At 48.3% G+C, this 13,468-nt stretch overlaps 1 protein-coding gene across 1 annotated transcript; it reads right to left on the reverse strand.

Moving 5' to 3' along the window:
- Positions 1-868: 868 nt before the first annotated feature.
- Serpina1 (serpin family A member 1) lies at positions 869-5,484 on the reverse strand. The gene is made up of 4 exons (XM_036206420.1): positions 4,739-5,484; positions 3,048-3,318; positions 1,900-2,047; positions 869-1,094 (listed from the first exon to the last, which is right to left on the reverse strand). The coding sequence occupies exons 1-4, from the start codon at positions 5,430-5,432 to the stop codon at positions 906-908; spliced, it is 1,302 nt and encodes a 433-aa protein (XP_036062313.1). The 5' UTR covers positions 5,433-5,484; the 3' UTR covers positions 869-905.
- Positions 5,485-13,468: the final 7,984 nt, after the last annotated feature.

Raw genomic sequence — 13,468 nt, forward strand, 5'->3', positions numbered from 1 at the left:
AAGCTCCTCCCTGACCTACAAGTCCGTCCCTGACCATACATATGGAAGCAGTAAGCAATAGCTGGGGAAAGCAAACTCTCTATTGTGAAGTTCCCTGCAAATTATATAGGGAACTCCTGAGAAACAGCTATCACAAGATGTCACTCATGCTGGGGGTGGGCTTTTCAGTGATGCATTGCTTTTGGGTCATCTATGCTCTGTAAATTACCCCCAATAAACCCATTGCTTCACCAAGCTAGACTTGGGTGCAGTGACATCATAAGTACCCTGCCTGGGGTGAGTAGATGTTTGTCCATATATCCTGAGGAAAAGTCACACAACCATCTCCTCCAGCCATTCTTGGGAAATTCTGGGTGAGATGGGGGGTGGGGGGCAGTTGTAGTGAGGTAACACAATGGAATGAGAGGGGCATGTGATCCTGACTTTATGGAATCTGGAGATGCTGAAGCTGACAGCTGGGTCCTGAGCTGGCAGCTCTGGTAGCCTGAGAGGCTTGCAATGGGGTGTGGCCCCACTGGCAGTGGGGTGGGACTCCAGCCCCAGGGCGTAGGACAGAGGGAGAGAAGTCAGTAGAGGGACATGAGCACTTGGTGGACCCTGGGTCTTTGAGCATGAGCCACATGGTCCCTCAAGATTTCCAGAAATGACAGATGTTTCCAAGAACAGATAGTTGCAGGTTGAGTCCATGGTCTCCGCCATGGTCCTCTGCCTATAACCTATTTGCATGGATGGACATCAAGACGCACTGTGACCTCAAGTCCACAACAAATTCAAGGCATAAAGGGGCCCAGAAACCACAGAGTCCAGGATTTGCAGTAGTACTCAGGCATGGGCCAGGCCAGCCTGTGTTTAATGTCATTGGGGAGGGGACCCAATCCAGAAAAGGTGACATCTGAGAATGGTGATTACTGTGTGGGATCCACCACTTTTCCCACAAAGAGGGGGCTGTGAGTGTGGCTGTCATATATTATGGCAATGAAAGGCCTTTCAAAGTTCACCTCAGGGGGCACAGACATGGGGATGGCTTCCAAAGCTGTGGCCCCTGCAGCTTCGGTTCCTCTCTCATCGATGGTCAGCACGGCCTTATGCACAGCCTGTGGAGAGAGAAGCAAAGGCTGGTTGGTGGAAGGTGGTGTGATGGCCACTCCTGGCTGGAGCAAGATCTCATGTAGGGCTCATCCAGGGAGGATGTCACTAGAGAATGTGTCTCCCTCCATGTTCCCCTGCTGCTCCCCAAGTTCCCTTCCATGGTGATTGCCTGAGGGCTCTCCTTATCTCTTAGTCTTGACCTGCCTGGGTCCACTCCCCTCCATTTTCCCTTCCTGATTCCATCTCTTATGGCCTTGGGTGCAGACCACAGCTTCCCAAGGAGAGGAACTTCACGTCCTCTGCACAAGTGTCCCTTTCCAGTGTGTAGCTGTGAGCAGGTGACAGGGGTTCTGAAAATGACCTTCCATATCTAGACTCTTCAGGATGTTCTGTCCATTCTGAACTGCCTTTCATTTCTCTGAACCAGTGGCCTGTTGGGTTGAACTCAAAATTCAAAATTGGCAGCTCGCTAGTTAGCTCTAAATGCCAGAGATGGAGGATTCCTGAACGCTTTCTGAGGGCACCAGGCCTAAGTCTCTATGTGAATATATATAAACAGAGTCTAAGAACTCAAGTTTCCCTGGAGACTAAGGACTGGGGCAGCACCTCAGGGAAGGCCCTATAATTCCATCCACCCTTCCAGCTGACACCTGACCACATCCTGTCCAGGTGAATTAATCTAGAGCGTCTTCAGGAAGAGCTCAGCCCGGACTCTGTCTGTATACCTTCCCTCTTCCCCAGCCTTGTAGCTGAGCTACCCCACAGCCTATGCTGCCCTACAGACACATTGCCAGAGTCAGGTAACCTTACCTTGCTGAGTTTCAGGGGGGCATCCTCTGTGATTCCAGAGAGGTCAGCCCCATTGCTGAAGACCTGAGTGATGCCCAGTGGGCTCAGGGTCGTCTTCAAGTTATAGGTTCCAGAGATGGACAGTTTGGGGAAGTATAGATTGGCTGACCTGGTGGTCAGAAAAGAGTTAAGGTTAAAGGAGTGTCATAGGACTACTGGGTTCTGCTGAGGCTCATCCTGTTTTGGAGTTGTTTCTGGCTGGTTGTCCCCACTGAACATGTCACTACCCACAGCGGGTTGAGAAAGAGTTTGGATGTGCTTTTCTTTGACACTGTCCCCATCTAGCGTAAGGTAATGAGATCCATCAGATTGGCTCCTGGAAGCTCCTAAAGTGCCACCTCCTCTGAGAAGCCCTTCAGGCAGATTCAGGGTGTTCACATGGAACCGTGTCTCACTATATGCCCTACAGTGCTTGGCCAATCCCCCTTCTTGAGCCATGGATACCCCTTGAATCTGATTCTCAGGGGAGCTTAGGCCAATGCAGCAGAGTCCCATTTCTCTCCCAGGGCTGAAGGCTCAGCTCTCAGTTTCCATAGGGCAAGAGGAGGTCCCAATAGGGTCTTACTGGCCCTCAGAGCAGCTCCTCTGACCTGTGGAGCACACTCCAGGACTGCTTGCTCCTGCAGACCTATCAGCTGCTCTGAAGAGTGACAGAAGAACAGAACCTTCTGCAGACCTGCTCAGAGGTCTTTGTTGCTGGTCCTTTCCTGTTCAGGGCCGTCCATGCAGGCTCTCCTGCATTTCCCTGTAAACTCCCCACCACAATTTCTACTCTCAGCTGTGGCCAGGGTACGAAACCAGTCTTGGTTCTTAGTTCAGTCATAACATATGCTAGTACTGCTAATGTCCCAGCCCCAGGCTCTGGGTTAGAACATGCTATACTCTCTGGGAATGGAAATCCTTCCAAAGCAGGGGCTCTCCTCAGAAGCACTGTCTCCTGCCCATCCCACCCCTGGACTCCATCTGTCACTATCTGAGTAGAAGGATTATTTTAGCCCAAGATTATGCACTTAACCGCGACGCTGGGATGGAGTCCACCCTCTGCAAGCACTTGGTGACCTTTGGACAGGATTGCACCCTCAGGAGAAGGTCTCTGTCTGGGGAGTTACCTTGTGTGCCTGTTCTCCAGGAACTTGGAAATGATTTCCTTGGTGAGAGTTTGCTCCAGATGCTGCATCTGGCCGTCATCAGGCAGGATGAAGATGGCAGTGGCGTTGCCCAGGTAATCCATCAGCAGCACCCAGCTGGATAGAGTGTTGCAGTGATGCACATCAAACATGCCCAGACGGTGCATCATGGGCACTTTCACCGTCTTGGACTTGTCCACGTGGAAGTCAGCTTCCTTGGTATGCTCTGCATCGAAGGGCTTCTTCCACTTGCCTGCGGAGGGGCGGGAGTGGGGGCAGAGGGAGTGGAAAGAGAGCTTAGGCAATGAAGGTGGTGACCCAGGGCCTTGGCTTTTCGTGTGCACAGGGGGCTACTACTAGCCTTCTGGTCTACCCAGGGACCTGGGTGAGGTTGACTCGAAGCTAGAGGAGGACTGACTCTACAGATTACAGACGTTGACAGCTACCATTCCCGATATGCCTAGAAAGCATTTCAATTAAGTATTGTAAGCTTACCAATTGGTGATTCAGGGTTATAAATCTTGACAGAAATCCTATTTGCTCACTTCTTATCAGGGGTGGCACACTCATTAGTAACTGTGAGTTCAGTTATCACTCAGGACAAATGTTCTGGGTACCTCAAGTCCCTTTGGGTTCAGTGCAGATGGCCATCTACTGTATAAAACCACCATCATCTAGATCACTTGAGTGGGCAGGGACCTCAGGGACCCACCAACAAGGACATCAGAATGGGTAAGAGTCTCAGAGACACATCACCAAAGGTGTCAGAGTTGGCAAGGCTTGTAGGGACCCACCATCAAGGCTGTCAGAATGAAAAGGACATAAGGAACCCTAACACCACCTTCTTATTGGCTAGAAAGAGGGGAAAGGGTTGGGGAGGGGTTGACGCCTGCGCTTGTCACCAAGAGCTGGGACTTGAGCTGTGCTGGCTGTGGCCTGATATTCTGCTCAGAAGACTCTAGGGGCAAGGAAGCCATGGTGGGCAGAACAGCTCCTGACTTTGACTTCCAGACCCTCCTCAGGTGGTTGCTCTGGGGCATAGGTATTTACCATACACTCCTGACCTAACCACTTCCAGGCAGGAGGCTATGCCTAGGGTCAAGGATAGTTGAGCAAGTGCTTACATCCAAACAGTCCCTGTTTACACCATGTAGACTATTCACTAATTCTTTCATTACCTCATAGCAGTCAGCTAGCATTGTCCCTGGTCATATGGATAGTCATACCTCAAACACATAAAATGTCTTGTCCAACATCAAGACTAAAAGACAGCAGGGGCAAATATATATAAGCCCATGTTTTCAGAGTTCATACTGGTATGCAACAGAAGAGCTGCTGAAAGTATGCTCCATGGTGCTCTCTTCACACCCTCCGATACACTTGGTCCTGAGGTTGGGGAAGGATTGTGCATCCTGAGCCTCCTTTGTAGGGGTCTCCAGTGAGCATTAGGACATAAAGTCTCTGGTCAATCCTTCAAAGAAGTCAGCCGATTTGACTATTGACAACTCCAAAACTTACTGATGATTTAAAATATGACAGTTTCCCCACCACAGAATAAGGAATGTGATGAGACAGAGAGAGTGACACAGCCCAGAGGGAGAGCTCAGAAACTGGTCCCTGAGAATACACATGTAGACACCCCTAACCAGCTCAAACTGGTTATGCCATCTTACCTTTAAAGAAAATGTAATTCACCAGGGCGAGAACTGTGTCTTTGTCAAGGTCCTTCACTAAATCAGCTATCTTTCCTTGGGTTCCTTTTTCCACAAAACCATTGATCACTTTCTTGGCCTCTTCTGAGTCTGTGAAGTTGACATGGAAGGCTTCTGAGTGGTAATAGTTCTTGACATCTGCCAGGAACTTCTCCACCAGCTTCAGTTTGTTGTGAATGAACAGGCCGTTGCCTGTGGTCAGCTGAAGCTCATTGTCTGGCTTGTTGAGGGTCTTGAGGAGGTGAAGGAAGGCCTCGTGCATCTTAGCCTCAGTTATTTCTGTGGTGTTGATTTCCAGGCCCTTTAGAATCTGGCTGTGAGTGTCACCCTTGGTCCCAAGGGAGAGCATAGCGAAGGCTGTGGCGATGCTCACGGGGGAGAAGAAGATGTTGGTCGTATTGGACTGATGGGCCAGCTCCCGGTACAGGCTGAAGGCAAAATCTGCCAGGTTTGGAGCAATCTTATGGCAGGTTAGGTGCTCCTGATCATGCTGGGAGGTGTCTTTCTCCTGGGCATCCTCAGCCAGGAAGCTAGAGACCAGGCAACACAGGACTGCCAGCAGCAGGATCCCCCTTGAGATGGAGGATGTCATTTTTCTGCAAGACACAGGAAGACATGTAAGCTGCAAGGGAGTCAGGGCTGTGGTGACTCTCATCAGCTACCATTTGGCACAATGCAAAAGTAACCACCATCTATTAATGGCTGCTGCGTGCCCAGCTTAGATCAAGCACTGTTCCAAATTGCTGTCGTTGGAGAAAAACTGTTAAGAAGAAAATTGGAGACAGTTCTGTGGATAAAAGCACTTGTTATGCAAGTGTGTGAATAGGAATTCAGAAAATGTGGGCAGAGTAACCAACTGCAATTCCAGTATGGGAGAGGCAGGAGGGCGGCAGGGAGGAGGGCAGGAGGATGGGGGCTGGAGACAGGGAGGCAAGCTGGTGGGCCTGCTAACCAGAATCTCTGAACTCTTGGATTAGCTGCCCCAATAAATACAATGGAGAGTAGTTGAGGAAACCATCCAACATCAATTTGTATCCTCCATATGCATGTTTCCACATACATGTGAGCACATACACATGCTCACACCTCACACACATGCATATGTGAAAACAAAGAGAGCAAGATCAGATCAGATGCTCTCCATCTGCCCAGTGCTGTCCTGTGAGGAGACGATTGCTCCCCTTTAGTTGACTGGTAAGGGAGATGTTAACATACTCAGAGTCCACAAATAACAAGTAACACAGCAGATCTAAGTCAGGTACAATGAATGGTCTGGTTCCTGACCCATGCTTTCATCAGTTCAATTTCCACCTGCCCTGTTTTACAAGAAAGAAACCAAGGCACAGGGTGAGAAATGGATTTGTCAGTAATCACAAGGGGATTAGGGGGTGATCTGGACTAACAGTCATTTGAAGCAGGAAAAATCCATAGAGGGTCTCCAGAATCCAGGTGTAGGTGTCACCTCTGGTCCCCAGAGAGACAATGTTGAAGGTGTGGTGGGCATCACAGGAGAAGAGATGAATGCTGGTGGCCAGGAACCTGGACACACAGGGAAGTCTAAGGCTCTAAAAAATACCAACCCAGGTGGACCGGAGAGATGACTCAGCAGGTAAGAGCACTTGGCACTCTAGCAGAGGACCTGGGTTCAATTCCCAGGACCTACATGACAGATTACAATGTGTTGCATGGCTGAAGTGAGGCAAGAGGGAGGGGCAAAGCCTGGGTTGCATGGGCTGCACCAGAGAGGGCAGACTCTGCCTGGAGATGGTCAAAGTCAAGGTCACATCTGCAGTCCCAGCCTACCCAGTTCCACAGAATTCCCCTACTCTGCCATGCCACAAGCCTCTAGTCTACAACCCAGTGCTCTGGTTACAGATGAGGAAGCCGAGCTTGCAGCTAGGAAGAATGCTCATAGTTGCTATTAGCTCAATAATGAACTAATTCAAAAAATATTTTTTGAGATAATCTCATGAGTCCTAGGCTAGCCTTAAACTCATTATATAGCTGAGGATGAGCCTGAACACCAGATCCTCATACCTCTACCTCTTTCGTGATGGGATAACAGGTGTGTACTCCCATGACCTCTGTGTAGCTCTGGGCTTCACATGTGCTCAGTGAACACCCTACCAAGTGAGCCACAGTCCCTAGACCCATAGTTAAAATTATCATCTTATTATAATAAAAAGCACCCTCCAGGCTGGGATCTGCAAATCAGGGTAAAATTGAAGAGAAGAAATACTGAGTTTTGCCTGCCCTTGACCTGGGAAAGGACCTTTCCAAGTATATGACAAAATGATGCACAACATCTCTCTGCCCACCATGTACCTTCTGCTCTTCACTGTAAATAATCTGAAGAGCTGACCACAGTTACATAATACATGTTGATGTTTTCTTAAACAAGTCAGTGTGTTACAGCTGAGACAGCACTGAATCTAGTTCTGTATATTTCCATCTCTCTCATGTCTCTGTTACTTCCTGTTTGGATTTTGGTGAATCCTGTGGAAATTTCCCACCTTCATCAAGAGGCTGGGCCTTCACTTGGTGAGAACATGCCAAGTGATCTCAGGCCGAAGGCTGTGGCTCCCTGACATGGCCATCACTATTTACTAGGTATCCAACAGCATTTGGAAGGACCCAGACAGCACAGCCTTAGGTGTATGAAGTGGGTCTGGGGAGAGCTAAGAGGAGGGTATGCCCTGTGCACAGATGCTGTATTCTGTATGTGTGTGCACATGTTTGTGCAGGTCTGGTACAGAGGTCCTCTTCAGAGGTAGTTCCTAGGGTGTCATCCAACTTTTCTTATGCAACAGTGCCTCAAAGGCCCGGAGATTGACAATTCATCTAGGCTACCTGGCCAGCAAGCCAGAGAATTGCCTGCGTCCATCCCCCAGTGCTGGAACTGCTAGAGCATGACTTCACACCTGGCCTTGTTACTTGGGTTCTAGGGAGCAAACTCATGCTTGTGTGGCAAGCATTGTACAGACTGAGCTTTCCTCATCCCAAACGTTGGACTCTAGTTCCAAGGGTCTTTTTCTAGGGAGGGATAAGAGGGGGTGCTCTTCTATTTGTGGACTTCTGAGCTTTAAGGAGGCAAGGCTAGTATGGGGAAGGAGAGAGGCCCTGCTGGGGTGAGCACACTTTCTTCCATCTTCTCCAGGTGCCCTCACCTCCCTGAGAGGCTTCAGCAAAATCCCAATGTCTTCTTATCTTTACCCTGGTAGATCATGTTCCTTTCAGTTTTGGTCCCATGCTCTTAGGGGTGTCATCATAAAACATCTCCCATGCAAGCTGGCCATGGTCAGGAGGACACTTGGACATCTGTCCTTCCAGACATCATGGATGAGGTGTTGCTCTTTATAGCTTCACATCTCAGCACAAGCCCCCACACTGACAATTGTGAGGTGAAAGAGACTTGCTCAGGGCCTTCAACGCTTCAGTCCACAAAGGGCAGACAGTGTCTTTTTTGTGTTTCTCGAGACAAAATATAGACCCACCAGCAGCTTGGCTGGGAAGTATTGCTTCCCATGAGCCCCAAGCAAAGGAAAACCAGATATCAGTAAGTGTAGCATTTCTCCTATACTACAACTCAGCCATTCTTTCTTCTAGAAGTTTCCACTCAGTCTGGTATCTAGCTTCCAGAGTAACACAGCACAAAGATACTGGTGCCCTGACGTGAATGGCAATAGTTTCTTTGGTGAAGTTGGCTTGTCATCTCCACAGTTGACAAACAAGACTGTCATGTAAGGTGGCCTTGCCCTGTAAACAATGCTCAGATTAGTGGGTTCCTCAAGATTTCTTGGGCTACAAGGGATGCCAAGTCCATTGCTGGCTGGGCCCAGGAACCAGGCATTTCTGTGTTGGTGGTCGCCAATTCCTAGGCTTGTGGGCATCCTGATCAGACATAGGGAGTTTAGCCCAGCTTATCACTGTTCTTTTCCTGAACTATACATGCTTCTTCTGCCCCTACAGAGGTGCTGGCCATTTCCCCAGCCTTGGGGGTAGAGCAGGTATGAATTGAAAATAGTTTAAATGCCAACTGCTGAATTGTTGAGCATGGTTTGTGTGTGTGTGTGTGTGTGTGTGTGTGTGTGTGTGTGTGTGTGTGTGTGTATCTGTGTCTCTGTGTTGTTCATCTCAGAGATTACAAACTCAGAGATCTCCTACTGAAGAGTTGACTGCTGCTGCTCAGATCAGCAGGTAGGTGTCTCCTTCCTGGTAACCTCTGGAAGCCAGATTGCCAGGCCACAGACAGCTGAGCATTTACAGGCGTTTACTGTGGTGTCTGCCAAGTCTCCCAGCAGCCCATTGCAGAGTGGTGCTCACCCACAGAACAAGAAGGAATAGAGATAGCAAATGTTCCTGGAAACTGAACTGTTAAGGTGGCATCCTTGGCAGCCATGAGGAAATGTGTCAGGAGAGATGTATGTGAGCAATTTACTCAGGAGTGACTCTTCCTGCACTAATGATAAATAAACACTGAAGATAATAGGCTACCTTCATGCCAGGAGCCTCACTGATGCCAAGGTCAGCACAAGAGGAGAGATGTGCAGCAATGTGTGGAGAATGTCTATCTATGGATGAGCTACTTATTCTGAAAACTCTTTAGATCAAGACTTTGTAACCCCAGGTCTCTGAGAGACTCAGACCTATGAAGTCCCAGAGGCTCATAGGCATGTGCTCCTTCCCCCCGTGGGCACTACATGTGCCAGGACAGAAAGATGTGCCAACAGTGTCTTTGTTGCTTCATTCATGCGTGGGAGGGCAGGGATTCACAGTCCACGTACTAGTTACTTTTCTCATTCCTGTGTTAGAATACCTCACAAAAACAGCTTAAGGCCAGAAGGGCCTATTTTGTCTCACAGTTGCCTCACACTTGGGCTCATTTTGGCATCACAAGTCCAGCGTGATGGGGACATCATGGTGGCAATAGCATGAGGAAACAGTCAGGGACATTGTTTCCAGTCAAGAAGCAGAGACTGATGAATGCTGATTTTAATTCAGCTTGCTCTCCACTTGTTATATAGGGTCCAAGACCCTGGCACACGGCATGTGCAGCTGCCAGCAGGGCTGGTCTTTCCACCTCTGTTAAGCCAATCTAGAAACTCCTCACAGACATGCCTAGAGCTTCAACACCTAGGGAATCCTAAAACCTGTCAAGCTGATGGCCAATGGCAACCATCACAATCTATGGTTATAGCTTGGAGAAGTACATGGGGAGACTGTCTCAGAACTGCACTAAGAGTTGGGGGGGGCAGTTTGCAAATCCTCAAAGATCTTCATAGTGTCCCACCACAGATGGCTAAAGACCCACATGCTTAACAGGGAAGCAAAGGCTCCAAGCAGGGACCTCCCAGGCATTGCCTTTGTATCTAAAACATGACTTTAGACATGAAAACATTACATTCCCCAAGGTCTTTCCACCCAAAGGAGGCTAACAGGTTAATTCTCCAAAGCCAAGCCATGCCGACTCCTAGGCCGTGCTAATTTTCCTGGAGATATTCCTGGTATAAGTTGCAGGAAGACAAGCCTATTGTCCACATAATCCTAAGCACCTCTCCAGGACCCATGTCCATATTAGAATCCTCTGCCAATCAGAGAATGTGCACACTGTACTGTGAACACAGAGAATAAAAACAGTTATGGGCTCTCTATCTAGAAAGGAAGGCGATGCCCAGGAAGGTGGAGATGATGCCCTCAGAGACAGAGCTAATGTGATACAGGAAGAAAGGATCCCTCGGGTGCTTCTCTATGCTTAGACCATACGTGTTGAGCTTGCTTGGACCTCCCCAACAAAGTCAACATCCTGAAGTTCTCACAGCAGGAAGAAACTGCCTAGGATCTGAGCCCTGTGTCAGCAGTTTGCTGGGTAGTGTTCCACTGCCTCGGGCTGTGTTGGGAGGAGTTGGGAAGACAATGGAAAAGGCACCATCTGAAGATCATAAAAGAAACAGCCACACACTCCAATGCAGCATCCAGTTGATTAAGTCAAAATGAAAGAAAGGCCTTTCTTACAAAGGCATGTTGTTCTGGTAAAAAATATAAGCAACGCATGAGAAGACACAAAATAAAGTCTAAGTGACCCCAGCTTGTAAGTCTGCATTCTGGAATAATCACCACTTTGTCTCCTAGATTGGAGTGTGTGTAAGTGTGTATGTGTGTGTGTGTGTGTGTATACACATATATGTGTGTGCATATGTACACATATACATACACACATATATATACATATATGTATATATATATATATATATTCTTACCCTTTACAATGAGTTATGAATGTCTCTGTTTTTTCATTTCTTTGATGATTGATGCTTGAGGCAGGGTCTCAATATATAGTCTAGCTGGCCTGGAATTCAGTCTATAGTTCAAGCTGGCTTCAGTTTTGCAGCGATCCTCCTGCCTCTGTCTCCTAGGTGTTGGAATGACAGGTGTGTGTTACCACACCCATCTTCTTCTCTCACATCTTCATGCTTACTGCAAAAGCCCAAGAGCAAAGAGAAGATAGTGGGAAGAGGCCACACTTCAGGGTACCCATCCATGTGCCAGTCACTCCAAGGACAATCTCAGTGTGCCAAGTGCACTCTCAGGTGTTCCAAGTGCACTTCCATGCATTCATTTGTCTTAACAAACAACCTTAAGACCTTCGAACTATTTATTACTTGTATGTATAGACAACAAAACCACACCGTGTTAACTGACTTGTCCACAGTGAACTGAATTCTGATGTTTCTGGCTCTCACTGTCCCCAGACCCTGAAATATTACCAAAGTCCATATTATCCAACCCTCATGGGGTGTCACGATCATAATTTTTTTCAGAGTGCTCTGTATATGGATGGAGAACCCCAAAGTCTTGAATGGAACTGGTTATATGCTTGTCTGTCTGTGCCCTGTTTGCTTTCAGCTCCCCCAGTGGCCTACAGAGGGCACCACAGTAGAAGGAGGACTTCTTCAAGGTGCCTTTGGCTGTCTTAATACTGACCACAGAGCTTCCATTTGTTGGGTTCAAGTTGCTCAACACACCCTTTCCCCCAGCTGCTGTCCACTGCTTAGACCTGTGGCGGGTGAAGATGGGGGAAGGGCTCGGAAGCCCAGAGCACATCTTCTAGATGTTTGCTCTGTACCGGCCTTGGTGGCAGAGACATGGTGACCTATGGTGTTTGCCTGACTTGCCCAATGCTCAGCAATCCCAAGCCCCCAGAAGAGGTTTATCTGCCCCCTCCCCATCCCATAGGTAAAAGAGGTTGATTTCCTGGACCTGGGTTCTCAGCATTCAGGGCAGATTGAGATTGTATTATGTCTGTCTGTCTTCGCTGTCTTCCCAGAAGCCTTATAAGCTGCAGGAGAAATGAGGAAGGTCAGAGGAGAGAACAGCAATGCTTGAAGTTCAGTGTGCACTATTCCATAGACAGCCATGTCCACACAAAGACTTATTTTGCTATGTGTGAATACTCTCAGCAGCTGCATCCAGAGAAGCCCAAATGTGCTGTAATCCCAGGACTTGAGGCAGAGGCAGGGGGTTCTTGTGTTTGACATTATTCTGAGCTACATAATGAGATCCTGTCTCAAAAAAAAAAAAAAATCAAAAATATCCTTCAGTAGGGGGACTCAGTGTAGGCTAGTCATGCAACAGAAAGCTTTGGCAAGAAGCATGGGCAGACTGTAGATGTGTAAAGGGCTTAGGAACCTTGTTATTATGAAGCCGGACACAAACCCTGCTGGATATTATCAAAGGCATATGCTGTTCTGGAAGCGGCAAGTCCAATCTTCAGAGAGGGGATTAAAACAGACTTCACTGTCAGAGGGACACAAGGGACTCTCTGGGTGTATAGATGAGTAAATGGATGAATGCAGGGTGAGTGGGTGGGTGGATTTGTTTTGTTCAGAGGAACGGTCTGCAGATGTGAAAATCTGTTGAATAGTGAATTCAGTATTTACTGCTTTCTGCGTGTTAAGAATGCCTCAGCGAGGCTTCTTGGAACTATTCCCCATGTTGAGATACCTCGCTCAGCCTTGATGCAGGGGAGGAGCTTGGTCCTGCTGCAACTTGCTATGTCATGCTTTGTTGACTCCCATGGGAAGCCTTACCCTTTCTGAGGAGTGGATGGGGTGGTAAGAAAGGACGGGGAGGGGAGGGAACAGAAGGAGGGGAAGGAGGGGAAACTGTGGTTGGTATGTAAAATAAATTTTAAAATAATAATAATAAAAAAAATGCCTCAGCACAAACGTAGCCCTAAGATGTAAAGGCAGGGGAGAGAGCATGGTGCCTGTGAGCATTCAGCAGTGGAGGCACAGGGATGAAGGAGGCCGGGAGAGGTTCAATGGTCCTCTTAAAAGGCCTCTCTGAGCCTCCCCTTCACTTCAGGTACAACGAATTCTTCTTACAGAGCCCTCTGGGAAATGAGAGCTTGCGCACACAAATTGGCTAACAGAATAACTGTCAACCAGGAGCCAATCAGGAAATGGGCTGATTACTAGGAATATGCTAGTCAGCTAGGAGTCAAGGTGAAAGGCTCCTGTACCAGCCAGGCTGGGTGGAGCCCTAGGCAGAAAGGGACACCCCATCAATGATGCAATCCCCTTTCCTGGCACTGACTCCCATCCTCACAGCTCAGCCTTCATACTGCTTTCCTACCAGGACCTGTTCCTCTTTCAGAGAGGTCAGATAAGGAAGCAGATTTGGGTGTGGTGG

Source organism: Onychomys torridus, chromosome 14 (genome assembly GCF_903995425.1).
Source record: "Onychomys torridus chromosome 14, mOncTor1.1, whole genome shotgun sequence".
Classification (NCBI taxonomy): domain Eukaryota; kingdom Metazoa; phylum Chordata; class Mammalia; order Rodentia; family Cricetidae; genus Onychomys; species Onychomys torridus.

Excerpts from the sequence above, each read along its gene's own strand:
- Serpina1 (XM_036206420.1), bottom strand. The coding sequence starts at position 5,432 with ATGAGAGTCACCACAGCCCTGACTCCCTTGCAGCTTACATGTCTTCCT. Across the intron at positions 3,319-4,738 it reads GAATTACATTTTCTTTAAAG|GCAAGTGGAAGAAGCCCTTC; the intron begins GTAAGATGGCAT and ends GCCCCTCCGCAG. Across the intron at positions 1,095-1,899 it reads CCCCCCTGAAACTCAGCAAG|GCTGTGCATAAGGCCGTGCT; the intron begins GTAAGGTTACCT and ends CTCTCTCCACAG.